This window comes from Prionailurus bengalensis, chromosome X (genome assembly GCF_016509475.1).
Source record: "Prionailurus bengalensis isolate Pbe53 chromosome X, Fcat_Pben_1.1_paternal_pri, whole genome shotgun sequence".
NCBI lineage: Eukaryota > Metazoa > Chordata > Mammalia > Carnivora > Felidae > Prionailurus > Prionailurus bengalensis.
Genome location: NC_057361.1, coordinates 66,652,542 through 66,677,398, shown reverse-complemented (window position 1 = coordinate 66,677,398; position 24,857 = coordinate 66,652,542). Strand labels below are relative to the sequence as shown.

The 24,857-nt window shown below is 36.7% G+C and overlaps 1 protein-coding gene across 3 annotated transcripts in view; it reads left to right on the top strand.

Moving 5' to 3' along the window:
- The window catches only part of BRWD3 (bromodomain and WD repeat domain containing 3), a 234,360-nt gene that overhangs the window by 168,381 nt on the left and 41,122 nt on the right, over positions 1 to 24,857 (top strand). For all 3 annotated transcript variants that reach the window (XM_043570815.1, XM_043570814.1, XM_043570816.1), the window contains exons 29-33: positions 250 to 311; positions 402 to 557; positions 1,210 to 1,330; positions 2,331 to 2,456; positions 2,545 to 2,623. In XM_043570815.1, the coding sequence (XP_043426750.1) occupies positions 250 to 311; positions 402 to 557; positions 1,210 to 1,330; positions 2,331 to 2,456; positions 2,545 to 2,623 (544 nt within the window). The remainder of the gene's footprint in view (positions 1 to 249; positions 312 to 401; positions 558 to 1,209; positions 1,331 to 2,330; positions 2,457 to 2,544; positions 2,624 to 24,857) is intronic.

Here is a 24,857-nt window from a genome sequence, read left to right as displayed (position 1 = left end):
TGAATACATGCTTGATTGGAATTCAAACAAAAAGCCATGTAAAACTAAGTGTAAGTTTACTGCTCTCTCTATTTCATATTGGTGAACTATAATTAAAGGTTAATCATCTTTATGTAAGTAAAATTGTACTTTAAGGAAAACTGTATTGCCCTTTTCCAAATTTTACCCCCAGGAAGTCATGCAAATTATGGTGATATATAAAAGTAAGTGTCCTGTGAATTTGATTTGTATCTTGTTATTTTTTAATAGCTGGGACAATAATGAGAGAGAAAAGATGAGCCCCTGGGATATGGAGCCAATTCCAGAAGGAAGTAAATATGCTTTTAAAAATGAATTATAATTCAGTATCAGTAGCACAGTATTGGAAACTAATCATTTCTGATTTTTAATCTTATACATAGCTGCCTTTCCAGATGAAGTTGGTGCTGGTGTTCCTGTGTCCCAGGAGGAACTGACTGCTTTGCTATACAAACCCCAGGAAGGAGAGTGGGGGGCTCACTCCAGAGATGAGGAATGTGAACGGGTTATTCAGGGCATCAACCACCTTCTGTCCCTGGGTACGGTGAATATGAAAGAATATTAGGAAGGAACAAGGAAAACCAGCAGAATTTTAAGTTCTATAAAAGGAAATATATTTTTCACTGTATACTTTTAACTCAAGAGGCACTTTTAATCAAGTGATTCTAGTTTTAATATTAATATTTTGTATGTTTGGCCAGTGTAATGATTGATATTTTTTTTTCTATTCTCTGGGAGCTTATATAATAGTGAAGACGTGGTATATAGTGGTCTTTTACTTTCTTGAGTCACTTTGGCTCTCTAGCTATTCTCTGTGCTTGACTTTGGTTGAGTTTTTTGATACACAGTGGATGAGTAATACTTTTTACTTACATGTCTAAGCTATATTATCTAAAACATATCACTTGAGCTGTTTGGCATTTATCCAGAAAAGACAGATTTGAAGTTCTCCTTTTATTCATCTCATTGCACCTGATTTGAACCAATGTATCATACATGATTCATAGATATTATGTCCAAATAAAAAGAATAACATTTTAATGATACTTGTCTAATATTTGCATAATTGGATCATTTAATTTTAGTAATGTAGTATATTGTCCTCCCTTCTGATTTATAAAGTTTTTGTTTGTTAACATGAAACATTAATATCTTTTATAACTACCTTTTTTGATTTTGGTAATGTTATAGATTTTGCCAGCCCTTTTGCTGTTCCAGTGGATCTCAGTGCCTATCCCTTGTATTGTACAGTAGTTGCTTATCCAACTGACCTCAACACCATCAGACGGAGACTTGAAAATCGCTTTTACAGGTCTGTTTAGTTTTATTATTTATAAAGTTTATAGCTTTACATCTTTTGTGTTCCTTTTTGTATAATGATACAGTGAGATCTGTGTTTTCTTACTATAAAATAATCATTCAGTATACTCCAAAATTTCTTCTAAAGATTTGGAACACTAATTTACCTTTTTTGATAGATTCTCAGTCTTCCAGGGTAAGGAGTATGGAATAAAGGACAGAGAAGAAATTATGAGTAGCACAAATCACATGTGAAACAAAAACTATTGTTAACTTTAGTTTATTAAAGGCAGATTAAGTAAGTGGTTTGTGGATTCATCATGATTAAGGTGCTCTAGAAAGTTGGAGCATGTTTAAATCCCTTGTTGAGGAATTAAGCAGCAGTTAGATTTAATTACCAGCCCTAAAATGTGTTTAGATAAAGGGCCAAGTAAATTTTTTCTTCATTTCAGTTGGGAGTCAATTATGAGAGAGTAGTAGAGGGCACCCTTTGGTACATCTCTAACCCCAGAGTCCACTGTGTCCTAATCACAGTTATTCCAACATGAGCTGGCTATAAATATAGCCAATTGGGTATATTTTATAACATTACCTACAATTTAATTTGATAATACATATCATAAAAGTAACTACATAAAATTATTTTTCTGAAACCTGGTTTCTTTTTTTTTCTTGATCTCATTTCTTCCACTGAAAACTAAACATTTCCTTGACTTTATCAAAACACTGTGTTTATACTTATTTCGTTAAAATCCCTGTTTACCCATGATGTCTTGGGTCAGTTCTTTCCAATATGCAGTCCACTGGTTCTTAATGCTTCCTACACTTCAAATACTGTAACTATATACCTTTATATTAGTGCATATCAGTTATACACATATATTAAGTTACATACATGTATTAGAACACCTTTGACATGCCATGATTGAGTGCCTAGTTGTTCTATGTTATAAATTCTTAGAACAGACTTTATATGTATCAAAAAAGTAACAGGGTTATTTTTTCTTTCATAGGAGAATATCAGCATTAATGTGGGAGGTTCGCTACATTGAGCATAATGCCAGGACTTTCAATGAGCCAGATAGTCCTATAGTTAAAGCAGCCAAAATTGTAACTGATGTCTTACTTCGATTTATTGGGTAAGAAGCAGTTTTATCTTCCAGAAGAGCTGACTTCTGATTTTAAAAATAATATATTGAAGTATCTTTTGACTTACTTGTTTCTTAGGGATCAGAGCTGTACTGATATATTGGATACTTACAATAAAATTAAAGCAGAAGAACTAAACAGCACTGATGCAGAAGAGGTGAGAATCACAGCATGATTAATAGGCATGAATTTCTTTTCTGTTTTTCAAAATACAGTAAGTATTGTGTGTGTTATAACTGGCTATAAGCGTTGAAACTGATTTCTGAAAATTGGCTAATCACCTTCATCTTTTTATATTCAACTCTTTAGCCTGTATTTAGATGGTATATACCAGAAATGTGCTGGTGCTAAAATTTTTTGAGACACGTGGCCAGTTGTTCTTATGGACTCAGCGGGTTTCAGTGATGAGAAATCACCACTTGATTTTCCAGCCTTAAAAACAAGACAAGGCAGATTTCAGGTAAATGAGTCTAACAGACATGGAGCACCTGCCATGGACTAGAGGAACGAACAGTGGTTTATTATCTAAAGTAGACAGCCTGGACTGGACTACCCCTGAACCAAATTCATACATTTTATTAGATTGTATCAGATCTATTGGATCCTGGAAGAGACAGGGGAAGATGGCGGCATAGGGGGACACTGGGCTCACCTCTTCCTACTGATTGCTTAGATTCCACCCACATCTGCCTAAATAACCCAGGAAACTACCAGAATACTAGCAGAATGGACTCTCTAGAGCCAAGTGTACACAAGAGGCCCACAGAAGAGGGTAGGAAGGGCGGAGAGGTGGTGGGAGCTACACGGACTGGCGGACTGGCAGGAGGGAGCCGGGGCAGCAGAAGGGCAGCCCGTCCAGCAAGGCAGAGCCCCCAAGTCTGGCTTGCAAACACAGAGGGGCCGGACTCCATGAGTCCTGACAGCCATAAGGACATAACAGCTGGAATGTTAAAAGTCAACAGCTCTGCTCCACCAGAGGGAGGGCAAGACGACACTGGGAGGGAGAGTTGTTGAGCCCTGGAAGACAGAGCTCAGCTCAGCGGGGGAACAAAGGCACTGGCAAGCACAATCTCCCTCTCCCATACCCCAGCTGAAATTTCAAAGGGAACCAGTTCCCATCACCGAACTTGCTTCCCCAATGCTGTACTTCTGTAGATCCATCCCTCCAACAGACCTGCCTCCCTCCCAGTGCTGCAGTGCCCCTCCCGCAGGGGACCACTGACACCAAACCGAGTTAAACCTGCCCTTCCCACCCCCCATGCACCTTACTGATCCACCCTGGCTAATACGCCAGATCCCATCGAATCAGCACCACAAGCCTGGCAGTGTGCAAGTAGTCCAGACTGGGGCCACAGCACTCCACAGTGAGTCCTACCCCTGGGAGAGGGGAAGATAAGGTACACAACAGTCTGTGGCCCCAGCGGTGGGCTGGGGACAGACATCAGGTCGGATTGCAGCCCTGCCCACCAACACAAGTTTCTCCTGACAGCACAGGGGAAGTACCCTGCAGTTTGGAGCCACCCCAGGGACTACCCAAAATGACGAACTGGAAGAATTCTCCTCAAAAGAAACTCCAGGAAGTAGCAACAACTAACAAATTGATCAAAACGATTTCAGCAATATAAATAGGAATAAGAATTTAGAGTAATAGCCATAAAATTAATTCCTGGGCTTGAAAAAAGCACAGAGGACAGCAGAGAATCTATTGCTACAGAGATCAAGGGACTAATAAATAGTCATGAAGAGCTAAAAATGCCATAAATGAGGTGCAAAGTAAAGTGGAGGCGACCACAGCTTGATTTGAAGAGGCAGAAGAGAGAATAGGTGAATTACAAGATAAAATTATGGAAAAACAGGAAACTGAGAAAAAGAGAGATAAACAAATCCAGGAGTATGAGGGGAGAATTGGAGAACTAAGTGAGGCAATCAAATGGAACAATACCTGTATCATAGGAATTCCAGAAGAAGAACAGGGAAAGGGGCTGAAGGTGTACTTGAAGAAATCATAGCTGAGAATTTCCCTGAGCTGGGGAAGGAAAAAGGCATTGAAATCCTAGAGAAACAGATAAATCCCTTCAGACGTAACTTGAATCCATCTTCTGCTCAACATATCATACGGAAACTGGCAAAATACAAGGATAAAGAGAAAATAAAGCAGCTGGGGATAAACAGGCTCTAACTTAAAAAGGTACACACATAACAGTAGTGGCAGACCTGTCTATGGGAACTTGGCAGGCCAGAAAGGAATGGCAGGAAATCTTCAATATGATGAACAGAAAAAGTATGCAGCCGAGAATCCTTTATCGAGCAACTCTGTCATTCAGAATAGAAGAAGAGGGAAAGGTTTTCCCAAACAAACAAAAACTGAAGGAACTTATCACCACTAAACCAGCCCTAAAAGAGATCCTAAGGGGAACTCTCTGAGTGAAATGTTGCAAGGACCACAAAGCACCAGAGACATCACTACAAGCATGAAACCTACAGACATCACAATGACTGTAAACCCATATCTTTTAAATAATAACACTGAATGTAAATGGACGAAATGCTCCAACCAAAAGACATAGGGTACCAGAATGAATAAAAAAATAAGACCCATCTATTTGCTGTCTAAAAGAGACTCATTTTAGAACTGAGGACACCTTCAGGTTGAAAGTGAGGGGATGGAGACCTATCTATCATACTGTTGGAAGTCAGAAGAAAGCTGGAGTACCCTTACTTATATCAGACAAACTAGACTTTAAATTAAAGGCTGTAACAAGAGATTAAGAAGGCCGTTAATAATAGTTACAGGGTCTTTCCATCGGGAAGAGGTAACAATTATAAATGTCTATGCGCTAAATACAGGAGCCTCCAAATATATAAAACAATTAATCACAAACATAAGCAACCTTATTGATAAGAATGTGGAAATTGCAAGAGACATTAATACTCCACCTACAACTATAGATCGATCATCCAGACAGAGGTTCAATAAACAAGCAAGGGCCCTGAATAATACATTGGATCTGATGGACTTGAGACATATATTTAGAACTCTGCATCACAAAGCAACAAAATATATTTTCTTCTCGAGTGCACATGGAACATTCCCCAAGATAGATCACATACTGGGTCACAAAACAGCCCCTTAATAAGTATAAAAATATTGAGATCATACCATGCACACTTTCAGACCACAGCGCTATGAAACTTGAAATCAACCACAGGAAAAAGTCTGGAAAACCTCTAAAAGCATGGAGGTTAAAGAACACCCTACTAAAGAATGAATGGGTCAACCAGTCAATTAGAGAAGTAATTAAAAAATATATGGAAACAAATGAAAATACAGCAATCCAATGCTTTGGGATGCAGTGAAGGCAGTCCCGAGAGGAAAATACATTGCAATCCAGGCCTATCTCAAGAAACAAGAATAGTCCCAGATGCAAAATCTTAACAGCACACCTAAAGGAAATAGAAGCAAAGAAGCAAAAACACCCCAAACCCAGCAGAAGAAGAGAAGTAATAAAGATCAGAGCAGAAATAAACAATATAGAATCTAAAAAAAACTGTAGAGCAGATCAATATAAAGATGAGTTAGTTTTTTGAAAAAATAAACAAAATTGATAAACCTCTAGCCAGGCTTCTCAAAAAGAAAGGGGAGTTTACCCAAATAGATAAAATCACAAATGCAAATGGATTTCTTACAACCAGTCCCTCAGAAATATAATCCCTAAGAAATATAAGAAATGGGATTCATTCTGGGGCTGCAGGGCTGGTTCAACATTCTCAAATCAATCAATGTGATACATCACATTGATAAAAGAAAAGAAAAGAAAAGAACCATATGATCCTCTCAATCGGTGTAGAAAAAGTATTTGACAAAATTCAGAATCGCTTCTTAATAAAAACACTTGAGAAAGTCGGGATAGAAGGAACATACTTAAACATCATCAAAGCCATTTATGAAAAGCCCACAGCTAATATCATCCTCAATGGGAAAACTGAGAGTTTTCCCCCTGAGATCAGGAACACGACAGGGATGTCCACTCTCTCCGCTGTTGTTTAACGTAGTGTTGGAAGTTCTAGCATCAGCAGTCAGACAACAAAAGGAAATCAAAGGCATCAAAATTGGCAATGATGATGTCAAGCTTTCACTTTTTGCAGATGACATGATATTATACATGGAAAACCCGACAGACTCCACCAAAAGTCTGCTAGAACTGATACATGAATTCAGCAAAGTCACAGGATACAAAATCAATGTACAAAAATCAGTTGCATTCTTACACACTAATATTGAAGCAACAGAAAGACAAATAAAGACACTGATCCCATTCACAATTGCACCAAGAAGCATAAAATACCGTGGAATCAACCTAACCAAAGATGTAAAAGATCTGTATGATGAAAACTATAGAAAGGTTATGAAGGAAATTGAAGAAGATATAAAGAAATGGAAAAACATTCCGATTGGAAGAATAAATATTGTTAAAATGTCAATGCTACCCAAAGCTATCTACACATTCAATGCAATCCCAATCAAAATTGCACCAGCATTCTTCTCGAAACTAGAACAAGCAATCCTAAAATTTCTATGGAACCACAAAAGACCCTGAATAGCCAAGGTAATATTGAAGAAGAAGACCAAAGCAGGAGGCATCGCAATCCCAGACTTTAGCCTCTACTACAAAGCTGTAATCATCAAGACAGCATGGTATTGGCAAAAAACAGACACATAGACCAATGGAATAGAATAGAAACCCCAGAACTAGACCCACAAATGTATGGCCAACTAATCTTTGACAAAGCAGGAAAGAATATCCAGTGGAAAAAAGACAGTCTCTTTAACAAATGGTGCTGGGAGAACTGGACAGCAACATGCAGAAGGTTGAAACTAGACCACTTTCTCACACCATTCACAAAAATAAACTCAAAATGGATAAAGGACCTGAATGTCAGACAGGAAACCATCAAAACGCTAGAGGAGAAAGCAGGAAGAAAAATCTTTGACCTCAGCTGCAGCAATTCCTTACTTGACACATCTCCAAAGGCAAGGGAATTAAAAGCAAAAATGAACTATTGGGACCTCATGAAGAGAAAAAGCTTATGCACTGCAAAGGAAACAATCAACAAAACTAAAGTGCAACCAACGAAATGGGAAAATGTATTTGCAAATGACATATCAGACAAAGGGCTAGTATCCAACATCTATAAAGAACTCACCAAACTCCACACCCGAAAAACAAATAATCCAGTGAAGAAATGGGCAGAAGACATAAATAGCCACTTCTCTAAAGAAGAAATCCAGATGGCCAATGGGCACGTGAAAAGATGCTCAATGTCACTCCTCTTCAGGGAAATACAAATCAAAACCACACTGAGATGCCACCTCAAGCCAGTGAGAGTGGCTAAAATTTACACATCAGGAGAGTAGATGCTGGAGAGATGTGGAGAAACGGGAGAAACCTCTTGCACTGTTGGTGGGAACGCAAACTGATGCAGCTGCTCTGGAAAACAATGTGGAGTTTCCTCAAAAAATCAAAAATAGATCTACCCTATGACCCAGCAATAGCACTGCTAGGATTTTACCCAAGGGATACAGGAGTGCTGATGCATAGGGGCACTTGTACCCCAATGTTTACAGCAGCACTATCAACAATAGCCAAATTATGGAAAGAACCTAATTATCCATCAACTTATGAATGGATAAAGAAATTGTGGTTTAGGGGCGCCAGGGTGGCGCAGTCGGTTGAGCGTCCGACTTCAGCCAGGTCACGATCTCGCGGTCCGGGAGTTCGAGCCCCGCGTTGGGCTCTGGGCTGATGGCTCAGAGCCTGGAACCTGTTTCCGATTCTGTGTCTCCCTCTCTCTCTGCCCCTCCCCCGTTCATGCTCTGTCTCTCTCTGTCCCAAAAATGAATAAACGTTGAAAAAAAAATTAAAAAAAAAAAAAAAGAAATTGTGGTTTATATACACAATGGAATACTACATGGCAATGAGAAAGAATGAAATAGGGCCTTTTTTAGCAATGTGGATGGAACTGGAGAGTGTTATGCTAAGTGAAATAAGTCTTACAGAGAAAGACAGATACCAAATATTTTCACTGTTATGTGGATCCTGAGAACCTTAACAGAAGATCATGGGGGAGGGGAAGGAAAAAAAAAATGTTAGACAGGAAGAGAGCCAACACAGAAGAGACTTTAAAAATTGATAATAAACTGAGGGTTGATGGGGATTGGGAGGTAGGGGAGGGTGGGTGATGGGCATTGAGGAGGGCACCTTTGGGAGGAAGATTGGGTGTTGTATGGAAACCTATTTGACAATAAATTTCATCTTAAAAAGAAAGAAAACAAGTCAAGGCACTAAATATTTTAAAAGAACAGTTAGTTTTTGGAAATTTTAATAGGGTTATATTTTCTACACCATATATGTAAAATATTAAAGTATTTTTAAATTTCAGGTATGAAAGTCTACATTTTTAATAGTTTCATGGAATTTCTATTTGACATACATTATGGAAATTTATAAACATGAGCCAGTTTTTCTTAATGAAATCAAATTAGTATTAACACCAGACCTTCATATAACTAATTTTCCCACCCAGCCATATTCCCGATTTACATAAAGCCAGCTTTTAATTTTTTTTATTTTTTATTTTTGAGAGATAGAGAGTGAAAGAGTGGGGGAGGGGCTGAGGGAGAGGGAGACAAAGAATCCCAAGCAACTCCAGGCTCTGAGCTGTCAGCACAGAGCCTGATGCAGGGCTCTAAGCCACAGACAAGGAGATCATGACCTGAGCCGGAGCAGACACTCAACTGACTCAACCACCCAGGTGCCCCTACATAAAGCCATTTTTTATTGCAAGCTGTGATAAAAAGAAGCAAAAACCAAGAAGGGGCTGAAATCAATAATGGAATGTGATATTTCAAAAGTCTTTAGTGGAAAACAATTTGCCCCAAAGATGAGTAATTCAAACATGCAAGATACTATTGAAATGGATATTGTATAGATATATTTTTACATATTTATGTTATCTGTACTGTTAATGTCTAGAATAATAAATCTTCACTGTTTTTATTTTGTTTTTATTTTTTATTGAGGCATAATGGGCATAAAACATTATATTAGTTTCAGATGTACAAATGATTCTAAATGTGTATATATTGTGAAAGAATCACCAAATTAAGACTAGTCATCTGTACACAGTTTTAACTTTCTCATATAATAACTTTTAAAATTCATTTTCTTAACAATTTTATATTATATCCCCAAGACTCATTTAGTTTGTAACCGAAGCTTCTATGTTTTGACCCACTACACCTGTTTTGGCCCCCCACTCCACTCTGCCCCATCTCTGGCAACATCTCTGCCCCATCTCTGGCAATCTATTTTGTGAATCTATAAATGATTTTTTTAATGTTTTTTGTTTTTTTATTAAGTTGTTTTATTTTTCTCTTTTTTAAAATTTATGTCCAAATTAGTTAGCATAGTGTACAAAAATGATATCAGGAGCAGATTCTTTAGTGCCCCTTACCATTTGGCCCATTCCCCCTTCCACACCCCCCCCCATAACTATCAGTTTGTTCTCCATATTTATTAGTCTCTTCTGTTTTGTCACCCTGTTTTTTATTATTTTTCTTTCCGTTCCCTTATGTTCATGTTTTGTGTCTTCAAGTCCTCCTATGAGTGAATTCATATGATTTTTGTCTTTCTCTGACTAATTTCACATAGCATAATATCCTCTGGTTCCATCCACGTAGTTGCAAGTGGCAAGATTTCATTCTTTTTTATTGCCAAGTAATACTCTATTGTATATATATACCACTTATTTACCCATTCATCCATCGATGGACATTTGGGCTCTTTCCATACTTGGGCCATTGTTGATAGTGCTGCTATAAACATTGGGGTTCTTGTGTTCCTTCATAACAGCACACCTGTATCCCTTGGATAAATACCTAGTAGTGCAATTGCTGGGTCGTAGGGTAGTTCTAGTTTTAGTTTTTTTAAGGAACCTCCATACTGTTTTCCAGCGTGGCTGCACCAGCCTGCATTCCGAAAACAATAAAAAAGAGATCCTCTTTCTCCGCATTCTCGCCAACATCTGTTGTTACCTGAGTTGTTAATGTTAGCCTTTCTGACACGTGTGAGGTGGTATCTCATTGTGGTTTTGTTTTGTAGTTCCCCGATGATGAGTGATATTGAGCATTTTTTCATGTGTTGGTTGGCCATCTGGATGTCTTCTTTGCACAAGTGTCTATTCATGTGTTTTTCCTATTTCTTAACTGGATTAATTGTTTTTTGGGTGTTGAATTTGATAAGTTCTTTATAGATTTTTGATAATAACCCTTTATCTGGTATGTCATTTGCAAATATCTTCTCCCATTCTGTCGATTGCCTTTTACTTTTGCTGATTATTTCCTTCACTGTGCAGAAGATTTTTATTTTGGTGAGGTCCCAGGAGTTCATTTTTGCTTTTATTTCCCTTGTCTCCGGATACGTGTTGAGTAAGAAGTTGCTATGGCCAAGATCAAAGAGATTTTTGCCTGCTTTCTCCTCGAGGATTTTGAGGTCTTTCATCCATTTTCAGTTTATTTTTGTGTATGGTGTAAGAAAGTGGTCCAGGTTCATTCTTCTGCATGTCGCTGTCCAGTTTTCCCAGCACCACTTGCTGAAGAGACTGTCTTGATTCCATTGGATATTCTGTCCTGCTTTGTCAAAGATTAGTTGGCATACTTTGTGGGTCCATTTCTGGGTTCTCTATTCTGTACCATTGATCAGAGTGTCTGTTCTTGTGCCAGTACCATACTGTCTTGATGATTACAGCTTGAAGTCTGGGATTGTGATGCCTCCTGCTTTGGTTTCCTTTTTCAAGTTTGCTTTGGCTATTCAGGGTTTTTCTGGTTCCATACAGATTTTAGGATTATTTGTTTTAGCTCCGTGAAGAATGCTGGTCTTATTTTGATAGGGATTGTATTGAATATGTAGATTGCTTTGGGTAGTATCAACATTTTAACAATATTTGTTCATCCTATCCAGGAGCATGGAATCTTTTTCCTTTTTTTTGTGTCGTCTTCAGTTTCTTTCATAAGCTTTCTATAGTTTTCAGTGTATAGATATTTCACCTCTTTGGTTAGATTTATTCCTAGGTATTTTGTGGGTTTTGGTACAACTATAAATGGGAACGATTCCTTGAGTTCTCTTTCTGTCGCTTCATTGTTGGTGTATAGGAATGCAACCGATTTCTGTGCATTGATTTTATATCCTGAAACTTTGCTAAATTCATGAATCAGTTCTAGCAGTTTTTTGGTGGAATCTTTTGGGTTTTCCCTATAGAGTATCATGTCATCTGCAAAGAGTGAGAGTTTGACCTCCTCCTGACCAATTTGGATGCCTTTTGTTTCTTTGTGTTGTCTGATTGCAGAGGTTAAGACTTACAATACTATGTTGAATAAGAGTGGCGAGAGTGGACATCCCTGTCTTGTTCCTGACCTTAGGGGGAAAGCTCTCAGTTTTCCCCATTGAGGATGATATTAGCATTGGGTTGTTCATATATGGCTTTTATGATCTTGAGGTATGATCCTTCTATCCCTATTTTCTTGAGGGTTTTTATCAAGACAGGATGCTGTATTTTGTCAAATGCTTCCTCTGCATCTATTGAAAGGATCATATGGTTCTTGTCCTTTCTTTGATTGATGTGATGAATCACGTTAATTGTTTTGTGGATATTGAACCAGCCCTGCATCCCAGGTATAAATCCCACTTGGTCGTGGTGAAAACTTTTTTTAATGTATTGTTGGATCTGGTTGGCTATATCTTGTTGAGGATTTTTGCATCCTTGTTCATCAGGGAAATTGGTCTATAGTTCTCCTTTTTAGTGGGGTCTCTGTCTGGTTTTGGAATCAAGGTAATGCTGGCTTCATAGAGTTTGGAACCTTTCCTTCCATTTCTATTTTTTGGAAGAGTTTCAAGAGAATAGGTGTTAACTCTTCCTTAAATGTTTGGTAGAATTCCCCTGGAAAGCCATCTGGCCCTGGACTCTTGTTTTTGGCAGATTCTTGATTTACGAATTCGATTTCCTTACTGGTTATGGGTCTGTTCAAATTTTCTATTTCTTCTTGTTTCAGTTTTGGTAGTGTATATGTTTCTAGGAATTTACCCATTTATTCCATTTTGCCCATTTTATTGGCATATAATTTCTCACAATATTCTCATATTATTGTTTTATTTCTGCTCTGTTGATTGTGATCTCTCTTCTTTCATTCTTGATTTTATTTATTTGGGTCCTTTCCTTTTTCTTTTGATCAGACTGGACAGTGGTTTATCAATTTTGTTAATTCTTTTAAAGAACCCACTTCCGGTTTCATTGATGTGTTCTGGTTTTTTTGGTTTCGATAGCATTAATTTCTGCTCTGATCTTTATTATTTCCTGGATTCTGCTGGTTTTGGGTTTTATTTGCTGTTTTTTCTAGCTCCTTAAGGCGTGAGGTTAGGTTATGTATCTAAGATCTTTCTTCCTTCTTTAGGAAGGCCTGGATTGCTGTATACTTTCCTCTTATGACAGCCTTTTTTGCATCCCAGAGGTTTAGGGTTGTGGTGTTATCATTTTCATTGACTTCCATATACTTTTTAATTTCCTCTTTAACATATTTTTTGCCCATGCATTCTTTAGTAGGATGTTCTTCAGTCTCCAAGTATTCGTTACCTTTCCAAATTTTTTCTTGTGGTTGCTTTTGAGTTTCATAGCATTATGCTCTGAAAATATGTACAGTATGATCTCGATCTTTTTGTACTTACTTACTTAGGGCTGATTTCTGTCCCAGTATATGGTCTATTCTTTAGAATTTTCTATGTGCACTGGAGAAGAATGTATATTCTGTTGCTTTAGGATGAAATGTTCTGAATATGTCTACGTCCATCTGGTCCAGTGTGTCATTCAAAGCCATTGTTTCCTTGTTGACTTTTTGATTAGATGATCTGTCCTTTGCTGTGAGTGGGGTGTTGAAGTCTCCTACTATTATGGTATTACTTTCAATGAGTTTATGTTTGTGATTAATTGAGATGTATATTTTGGTGCTGCCACATTTGGCACATAAATGTTTACAATTGTTAGGTCTTCTTGGTAGATAGACCCCTTGATTATGATATAATGCCCTTCTGCATCTCTTGATACAGTCTTTATTTTAAAATCTAGATTGTGCAATATAAGTATGGCTACTCAAGTTTTCTTTTGTTAACCATTAGCATGATAGATGGTTCTCCATCCCCTTACTTTCAATCTGAAGTTGTCTTTAGGTCTAAAGTGGGTCTCTTGTAAACAGTCAGTAGATGGATCTTGTTTTCTTATCCATTGTGTTACCCTATATCTTTTGATTGGATCATTGAATCCATTGAAGTTTAGAGTGAGTCCTGAAAAATATGAATTTATTGCCATTATGATGCTTGTAGAGTTGGAGTTTCTGGTGGTGTTCTCTGGTCCTTTCTAATCTTTGTTGCTTTTGGTCTTTATTTATTTTTATATATATTTTTTCATCTTTTCTTCCCTCAGAGAATCCCCCTTAAAATTTTTTGTCGGGTTGGTTTAGTAGTCACAAAGTCCTTTAACTTTTGTTTGTCTGGGAAACTTTTTATCTCTCCTATTTTGAATGACAGCCTTGCTGGATAAAGAATTATTGGCTGCATTTTTTTCTGACTCAGCACACTGAATATATCCTCTCAGTCCTCTGTGGCCTGCCATGTTTCTGTGGATAGGTCTGCTGCAAACCTAATCTGTCTTCCCTTGTGGGTTAGGGACTTTTTTTTCCCTTGCTGCTTTCATGATTCTCTCCTTGCCTGAGCATTTTGTGAATTTGACTATGATATATGCCTTGTTGATGGTTGGTTATTCTTGAATCTAATGGGGGTCCTCTGTGCTTTCTGGATTGATGTCTGTGTCTTTCCCCAGGTTAGGAACGTTTTCTGCTATGATTTTCTCACATAACCCTTTTACCCCTATTTCTCTGTCTTCCTTTTCTGGGACCCCAATGTTTCTGATGTTGTTCCTTTTTAATGAGTCACTGATTTATGTAATTCTTAAATCATGCTCTTTTGCTTTATGTCACTCTTTTTTTCTGCTTCATTATTCTCTATAAGATTGTCCTCTATATTGCTAATTGTTCTGTCTTCTCCATCCTTGCTGCCACTGCATCCATCCGTGTTTGCAGCTCAGTTATATCATTTTTAATTTCATTCTGTGTTTCACTTCTTTTATCTCTACAGAAGGGTATTCTAATCTATTTTCGACTCCGGCTAGTATTCTTATTATTTGAATTCTAAATTCTTGTTCAGACCTCTTGCTTGTATCTGTGTTGGTTAAATAACCTGGCTGTTGTTTCTTCATGCTCTTTCTTTTGGGGTGAATTCCTTCATTTTGTCATTTTGAAGGGAGAAAAGGAATTAATGAGGTAGAAAAAATAAAATTAAAAAATTAAAATTAAATAAATATTAAAATTAGAACACACACATGCATATCTGTTAAATGATGCTATATCCTAGGTCTGTTTTGGTCTGTGTTTTGAAAGTGGTTTGACAGATTAGAGAAAAAAAAGGAAAAAAAGAGGAAATCGTTTAAGAATTTGAAAAATGAATACACTGAAGTACACTAAAATGAGATGATGGGAGTAAAATAGAATTTGAAAAGATTTACACAAAAGTAAAGAATACAGTAGGAAAGCAATACTTTTAATAAAAATTAAAAATAAAAATGAATTTTTTTCTCTCTCAGTATTGAAGAAAACAATTAAAAAGTGTAAAAAGAAAAAACTCTTGAAAATTTGATAAAGTTAATACACTGTAGTAGACTAAAATAGAATGATGGAAGTAAAATAGAATTTGAAAAAGACTACATAAAAGCAAAAAATATTGTAAAAAATTAAATAAAAATGTTTTTAATAGAAATTGAAAATGAAAATTAAGTTTTTCAATTTCTGCATTCAAGAAAAAGAAAGGAAATGATAAATAGAAAAAGAAAAAAAGAAAACAAGGAAATATTTTGAAAATTTGAAAAGGTGAATACAATGCAGAAGACTAAAATAGAATGATGGAAGTAAGATAGAATTTGAAAAAATTTACACAAAAGTAAAAAATATAGAAAAGAATAAGGAAAAATATTCTTAATGAAAATTGAAAATAAAAATATTTTCTTTTTCTGTATTCAAGAAAAAGAATAGTGTAAAAGAGAAAGAATATAAAGAAAAAAATTGAATAGATGAGTCTGCTAACAGATTGGACTAAAATTACTTCGTCTTCCCCTAGAAGTCAGACTATGTAGCGCTTTATAGTCCATAAACTAAGTAGGCGGTGTGACTTGTGTTCTTGAAGAACGAGGTTGGCTCAGTTGGGCGGGGCTCAGTGTAATGGCTCCGTTCTCCACTAGATGGCACTGCTAGCCTACTGGGGTGGATTGTTGCAGTGCTAGTTGGTGCCTATGTGCATGTGCAGGAGTGGTGAAAATGGCGTCACCCGGCTTACCCAGTCTCTAGTATGGGAACTCTGTTCTCTCTGATCAGCAATCGCGCACCTGTCCTCTGTCTTCAGCTTTCGTCCACTCCTGGCTTCTTCATTGTCTGTGACAAAGCCCCAGGCAATACCTCTCTCCCAGGTTTTTTCTCAGTTGCAGCTGTTTTCCCCGGCCCCTTAAGTTCTGAAGAACTGCAAGGTGATTCATTTTGTCCCTCTGCTGGAGGGTCTCACTGAGCAGTGGCTGTATGCCTGCTGTACCCAGGAATGCCTACTGAACCCTGCTGCTGCCGGTGCCCCGAGACTGCAGCCAGTTGCCAGCCTGCCCCAGAAATAGTTTGCGAGATAGTGTAGCAGCATCTTTTCAGGGATTATGGAAAATCACTACACACATCTGGCACCAGGCTTCACACTTAACGACTTTGTTCCAGCACCAGCGAATGTGGCCATTTTCTGGGGTCTGCTGGGACCAGGTGGCTTCAACAGTCTCTACCAAATGTCCTTCCAGCAGTGGAACCACTTTTCCCCTTGTGGGGATTCGCCCTTCCCACCAGATCACTGCCAGATATCGAGCTGCAGAGTTGCAGCCTTTGCACTCCCTTTGTTTACAGTCTCAATGGAATTTAAACCGTCTCCTTTCTCTTTTTTCCCTTTTTAGTTTAGTCCCTGCGGCTATTTCCAAGTTTTCACATTCTCTCCAGCTGCTTTTGGGGAGGAGTTCTTTTTCTGTATTCTCCCCCGCCTGAATCTCCGTCCTCTCTCCCCCTGCCAAGGCGGCTCCCTGCCCTCCACCGGCTTCTCTCTCCCCAAGTTCACCTCTCTTTGCCACATACCTGCTGAATTCTGTGGTTCAGGTTCTGCAGATTGTTGTGTTAATCTTTCAATCAGTTTTCTAGGTGTGTAGGATGGTTTAGTGTTGGTCTGGCTGTATTTTATGGATGCAAGACACACAAAAAACTTCCATGCTCTTTTGCCATCTTGGTTCCTCCTATAAATGATTTTTTTTATTCTACATATGAGATTATAGATGCTTTTCTCTGACTTCTGTTCACTTACGAAAATGTCTTCAAGGTCCATCTATTTTTGTCCCAAATGGAAAGTTTCCTTTTTATGGCTGAATAATATTCCATTAGGTATATATACCATATTTTCTTTATCATTTTACCCCTTAATGGATATTTAACATTGTTTCTATATGTTGGCTATTGTAAATAATCCTGCAATAAATATATTTTATTAAACATATTTATTTAATAAATGTTATTAAACATTGGTTGGTGTGCATTTAATTAATATATTTATATATCTTATATAAATATATATTTTATATATTAATAAATTTATATATAAATTTGTATATATTTGTTAAATCTTTTAGATTTAATGTTTTCATTTTCTTTGGATAAAAACACAGAAGTGGAATTCCTAGATCATAATGTAGCTCTTTTCTTTTAATTTTTTGAGGAACCTCCATAGTGTTTTACATAGGTTGCGCCAATTTTCCCCAACACTGCACAAGTGTTCCCTTTTCTCCAAATCCTAACCAACATTTGTTATTTCTTGTTTTTGTTTTTGTTTTGTTTTGTGTTGTTTTGCTAAAAGCCATTCTAACAAGTGTTTGATGATATTGTGGTTTTGATTTGCATTTCCCTGATGGTTATTGATGTTGAGCAACTTTTCATGTACCAGTCATCTATATTTTTTTTGGAAAATGTCTATTTAGATTCTTTGCCCATTTTGTTTTTATTTATTTGTTTTTTAAAATTTTTTGAGTATAGTTGACACACAATGTCACATTAGTTTCAGACATACACCATAGTGATTCAACTTCTCTACATGTTATGCTATGCTCACCACAAGTGGAGCTACCATGTGTAACCATACAACACTGTTAGAATATCACTGACTTCATTTCCTCTGCTGTGCCTTTTATTCATGTGACTTATTCATTCCATAACTGGAAGCCTGTATCTCCCATTCCCCTTCACCCATTGTGCTCATCAGCTTCATCTCTTTTCCCTCTGACAACCATCAGTTTGTTCTCTGTTCCAGTGTTGTTTTTTTAGTTTTTCATGAAACTGTAATTGGTATAGAACATTGTATTATCACTGTTAAATGTTATTATTCACATAATAAGGAAAATGGAAATATGCCAGTTAGATATTCTCCTGAAACTAATGAAAAAATTATTTTTATTTCTGATAATTTATCTGACATTTCACAAAAATGTATTTTGACTCAGTATCTGATGTAGCAAGAATTACTCCTCAAAGTGACATATTTGTTTTAGAATAGAAAATTAAAGTAAAATTTAAGTGAACAACTTTGTCTTTTTCTTTTGGTGAAAACATTTAAGTTCTACTCTCTTATCAAATTTCAATTATACAATATAGTTTTGTCAGTTATGGTCACCATGTTTTACATTAGATCCTTAGATACTCAGACCTTATTCATATTCTTGAAAATCTTTACACTTTTACCGATCCCAACTCATTTCTCTTACCACCCAGACCCTGGCAACCACTTTCCTATTCTCTGTTTCTGTGAGTTTCACTGTTTTTAAACGTTCCATGTATAACTGATACCATCCAGTATTTGTTTTTCTCTGGCTCATTTCACTTAGCATAATGCCCTCAATGTCCACCCATGTTGTCACAAATGGCAGGTTTACCTTTTTTCTCAAGACTCAATAATATAACATTGTTTGTATATATCACATCTTTATTCATCCATCTGTTGACAACACTTATGTTGTTTCCCTATCTTGGCTGTTGTGAATAATGCTGCAGTGAACATGTGATGCAACTTTATCCCTTTGATAATCCTGTTTTCATTTCCTTTGGATATTTATCCAGAAGTGGAATTGCTGGATCATATGGTAGATCTATCTTTACCTTTTTGAGGAACTTCCATACTGTTTTCCACAGTGTCTATAGCAGTTTACATTCCCACCAACAGTGCTCAAGGGTTTCTTTTTCTCCATATCTTTACCAACACTTGTTATCTCTTGTCTTCTTGATGAGAGTCATTCTGATACCTAAGAGGTGATGTCTCATTGTGGTTTTGGTGTGCATTTCCTTTATGATTAGTTATATTGAGCACTTTTCACTACGTGTTGGTCATTTGGATTTCTTCTTTATAAAAATGTCTATTTACTTCCAATGCCCATTTTTTAATGGGATTTTCATTTTATTATGTAGTTGTATGGGATTTTTGTATATTTTGGATATTGACCCTTATTGGATACAAGATTTGCAAATACTTTCTCCCACTCAGTAGGTTGCCTTTTCATTTTGCTGATGGTTTTCTTTGATGTGCAGAAGCTTTTTAGTTTGATACAGTCCCAGTTGTTTCCTTTTCTTTTGCTATTTTTTGTTGCCTTTGGGTTTTATCAAATCCAAAAGAAATTCATTGCCAAGACCAATGTCAATGAGCTTACCCCTTGTGTTTTTTTTCTAGGAGTTTTATGATTTCATGTCTTATTACAAGTCTTTAATCCATTTTTAGTTTTATTCATTTATGCATATATGTATGTATTTTAATTTTAGATAATAGAATTTATTTTTTATTTCAATTTTTGTATTTAAGTTCTAGTTAGTTAACATATATGGTAAAATTGGTTTCAGGTGTAGAATTTAGTGATTCCTCTCTTACATATAATACCCAGTGCTCATCACAACAAGTGCCCTCCTTGACACCCCTCACCAAATAGCCATCCCCTGCCCACCTCCCTCCATTAGCCCTCAGTTTGTTCTCTAGCTTCTCTCTCTCTCTCTCTTTTCCCTTCCCCTGTGTTCATCTGTTTTCTTTCTTATATTCCAAATATGAGTGAAATAATACAGTATTTGTCTTTCTCTGTCTTTTTCACTTAGCATAATATACTCTAGCTCCATCCATATTGTTGCAAATGGTAAAATTTCATTCTTTTTGATAGCTGAGTAATATTCCATTGTGTATATATATTCCACATCTTCTTTATCCATTCATCAGTTGATGGACATTTGGGCTCTTTCCATAATCTGACTATTGTTGACAATGCTGCTATAAACATAGGGGTGCATGTGCCGCTTTGAATCTGTTTTTGCTTTTTTGTTTTTTTGTATCCTTTGGGTAAGTACCTAGTAATGCAATTCCTGGGTCATAGGGTAGTTCTATTTTTAACTTTTTCTGGAGTGACTTCACCACCTGGAATTCCCACCAACAGTGTAAGAGGGTTCCCCTATCTCTGCATCCTCACCAACATCCTTTGTTCCCTCTATTATTAATTTAGGCCATTCTGACAATTGTGAGCTAGTATCTCAACATGGTTTCAATGTGTATTTCCCTGATGATGAGTGATATGGAACATGTTTTTGTGTGTCTGCTAACCATTTGTATGTCTTCTTTGGTAAAATGTCTGTTCATGTCTTCTGCCCATTTCTTAACTGGATTATTTGTTTTTTGTGTGTTGAGTTAGATAAGTTCTTTATAGATTTTAGATACTAACGCTTTACAAGTATGTTATTTGTAAATCTCTTTTCCCATTCCATAGGTTGTGTTTTAGTTTTGTTAGTGTCTTCTTCACTGTCCATAAGCTTTTTTATCTTGATGAAGTCCCAATAGTTCATTTTTGCTTTTGTTTCCCTTGCCTTTGGAGATGTGTCTAGTAAGAAGTTATTCTGGCCAAGGTCAAAGAGGTTGCTGCCTGTGTTCTCCTCTAGAATTTTGATGATTTCCTGTCTCACATTTAGGTCTTTCATCCCTTTTGAATTTATTTTTGTGTGTGGTATAAGAAAGTGGTTTCATTTTTCTGTATGTTGCTGTCCAGTGTTCCTAACACCATTTGTTGAAGAGACTATTTTCTGCTGAATATTCTTTCCTGTTTTGTTAGAGATTAGTTGACCATAGACTTGTAGGTCCATTTCTGGGTTTTTTATTCTGTTACATTAATCTATTCTGTTCCATTAATCTGTTTTTGTGCCAGTATCATACTGTCTGGAGGACTATATATTCTTTCAATTCAAGAGAATGAATTTTTGGTATCCTCCTCAATTACTTTCATAACTGTTTTATACTTTTTAGGGTATATTTCTTTTTACCTCTTTGGTTATGTTTACTCTTAGGTATCTTATGGGTTTTGGTACAATTGTAAGTGGGATCAATTCCTTGACTTCTCTTTGTGCTGGTTCATTATTGGTGTATCTAAATGCAACAGATTTCTGTATGTTAATTTTATACCCTATGACTTTACTGAATTTGTGTATTAGTTCCAGTAATTTTTTGGTGGAGTCTTTTAGGTTTTCTACACAGAGTATCATGTCATTGCAAATAGTGAAAGCTTTTCAATTTGGATGCCTTTTATTTGTCTGATTTGTCTGATTCCTGAGGTTAGGAAATTTAGTACTATGTTAAATAACAATGGTGACAGTGGACATCCCTGTTGTGTTCCTGACCTTAGGGGGAAATCTCATTGAGGATGATACTAGTCACGGGTCTTTTGAATATGGCCTTTATGATGCTGAGTTGTGTTCCCTCTGTCCCTACTTTGTTGATGGTTTTAATTAAGAATGGATACTGTATTTTTTTTAAATGCTCTTTCTGTATCTATTGACAGGATCATATGGTTCTTATTTCTTTTATTAATGTGGTGTGTCACATTGATTGATTTGCAAATATTGAACCACACCATAACCCAGGAATAAATCCCACTTGATCATGGTGAATAATTTTTCAATGTACTCTTGGATTTTATTTGCTAATATCTTATTGAGAATTATTGCATCCATGTTCATCAGAGATATTGGCCTGTAATTCTCCTTTTTAGTGGGGCCTTTGTTGCTTTTTGGAATCAAGGTAATGCTAGCCTTGTAGAAGGAGTTTGGAAGCTTTCTTTCATTTCTATTTTTTGGAACATTTTGTGAAAAATAGGTATTAACTCTTCTTTAAATGTATGGTAGAATTCCCCTGGCAAGCCATCTGGCCCTGGACTTTAGTTGTTGGGAGGTTTTTGATTACTGATTCAATTTCTGTGAGAGTTATGGGTCTGTTCAAATTTTCTATTTCTTTCTGTTTCAGTTATAGGTAGTTTGTATGATGCTAGGAATTTATCCATTTCTTCCACATTTCCCAGTTTGTTGGCATATAAGTTTTCATAGTATTCTCTTATAATTGTATTTATGTGGTTTTGGTTGTGACCTCTCCTCTTTCATTTGTGATTTTATTTCCTTGGGTCCATTCCCTTTTCTTTTTGATGTCTGGCTAGGAGTTCATCAATTTTATTAATTCTTTCAAAGAAACAGATCTTAGTTCCGTTAATCTGTTCTGTTTTTTTGTTTGTTTCCATGTAATTTATTTCCCTTCTGCTTGTTTTTGGCTTTATTTGCTGTTCCTTTTTTTTAATGTTTATTTTTGAGAGAGTGCAAGTGGGGGAGGGGCAGAGGGAGAGAGATACAGAGGATCTGAAGCAAGCTCTGCACCGACTGCAGTGAGCCTGACGTGGGGCTCCAACTCGCAAACTGCAAGGTCATGACCTGATCCAATGTCAGATGCTCAACCAACTGAGCCACCCAGGTGCTCCTTTGCTGTTCCTTTTCTAGCTCCTTTAGGTGTAAGGTCAGATTGTATATTTGAGACTTTTCCTGCTTCTTTAGGTAAGAATATATTGCTCTATACACCCTCTTAAGACTAGCTTTACTACATCCCAAAGGTTTTGGACTGTCATATTCTCATTTTCTGTTGCTTCCATGTATTTTTTAAATTTTCCTTTAATTTCCTTGTTATGCATTCATTCTTTAGTAAGATATTGTTTAACCTTCATGTATTGTGGGTTTGGTCTTTCCAAATTTTTTTCTTTTAGTTGACTTAAAGTTTCATAGCTTGTGGTCTGAAAATATGCATAGTATGATCTCAATCTTTTTGTACTTATTGAGGCCTCATTTGTGACCCAGTGTGTGATCTATTCTGGAGAATGTTTCATGTGCATTTGCACAGAATGTGTATTCAGGGTGCCTGGGTGGCTCAGTCAGTTAAGCATCCAACTTCAGCTTATGTCATGATCTGGCAGTTCATTGGTTCGAGCCCTACATTAGGCTCTGTGCTGACAGCTCAGAGCCTGGAGCCTGCTTTGGATTCTGTGTCTCCCCCACTCTCTTTACCACTCCCCCATTCGCACTCTGTCTGTCTCTCAAAAATATAAACATTAAAAAAATTTAAAACGAAAAGAATGTGTATTCTGCTGCTTTAGGATAAAATGTTCTGAATATATCTGTTAAGTCCATCTGGTCCAGTGTATTTTTCAAAGCCATTGTTTCCTTGTTGATTTTCTACTTAGATGATCTGTCCACTGCTGTGAATAGCGTGTTATAGCCCCTTACTATTACCGTGTTATTATAAGTGAGTTTCTTTGTGTTTGTTATTAATCAGTTCATATATTTGAGTCATCCAAGTTGGGGGCATAAATATTTACAATTGTTAGTTCTTGTTGGATAGACCCCTGTATTATAACATAGTGCCCTTCTTTATTTTTTGTCTTCGCTTTAAAATCTAGTTTGTATGATGTAAGTGTGGGTATCTGGCTTTCTTTTTATGTCCATTAGTGTGGTAGATGGTTCTTCATCCCCTCACTTTCAATCTGGGGATGTCTTTACATCTAAAACGAGTCTCTTGTAAGCAGTATATTGATGGGTCTAGTTTTTTTTATCCATTCTGGTGCCCTACATCTTTTGATTGAAACATTTAGTCCATTTACATTCAGAGTAATTATTGGTAGATAAGAATTTAGTGCCAATGTATTACCTGTAAACTCACTGATTCTGGAGATTTTTTCTGTTCCTTTCTAGTCTTTGTCGCTTTGGTTCTTTATTTCCCACTCAAAGTGTCCCCTTTAATATTTCTTGCAGGGCTGGCTTAGTGGTCACAGACTTCTTTAGTTTTTGTTTGGGGAAACACTTTAACTCTACATCTATTCCGAATGACAGCCTTACTGGATAAAGTATTCTTGGCTTCATGTTTTCCCTTTCAATATGTTGAATATACCATGCCACTCCCCTATGGCCTGCCAAGTTTCTCTGGAAAGATTTGCTGTGAACCTGATTTGTCTTCACTTATAGATTAGGGTTTTCTTTTCCCTTGCTTTCAGGATTTTTTCCTTATCTGTATTTTTTAATGTCTTATTTATTTATTTTGAGAGAAAGAGAGTGTGTGTGTGTGAGCAGGGGAAGGGCAGAGAGAGAGAGAGAGAGAGAGAGAGAGAGAGAATATCCCAAGCAGGCTCTGTGCTGTCAGCACAGAGGGCTTGATCCCACGAACAATGAGATTGTGCCCTGAGCCTGAAATCAGTAGTTGGAGGCTTAACCAACTGAGCCACCCAGATACCCCTCCTTATCTCATCTCTATATTTTAAATATTTTACTCTGATACATCTTGGTGTTGGTTGGCTTTTGTTGAGGTTGATGGGATTTATCTGTGCCTCCTGGATTTGGATGTCTATTTCCTTCCCCAGATTATGAAGGTTTTCAGATATAATTTCTCAGATAAACCTTCTGCCCCCTTTCCCCTCTCTTCTTCTGGGACTCCTATGATACAAATGTTATCATGTTTTATGGAATCACTAAACTCCCTAAGTCTACATAGATGATCGCATACTTTTCTTTCCCTCTTCTTTACAGCTTCATTATTTTCCATAATTTTATATTCTATATCACCGATTTGTTCCTCTGTTTTGTCCATCCTCATTATCATTACATTCGTTGATTTTGCATCTACAGTCAGTTATACCATTTTTTATTTCAGCGTGACTAGCTTTTAGTTCTCTTATTTCTGCAGTAATGGATTATCTGCTGTATTCTATGCTTCTGTTAAGTTCAGCTAGTGTCTTTATGGTTATTATTTTAAATTCTTGTTCAGGCATATTTACTTTTATCTGTTTTGACTAAA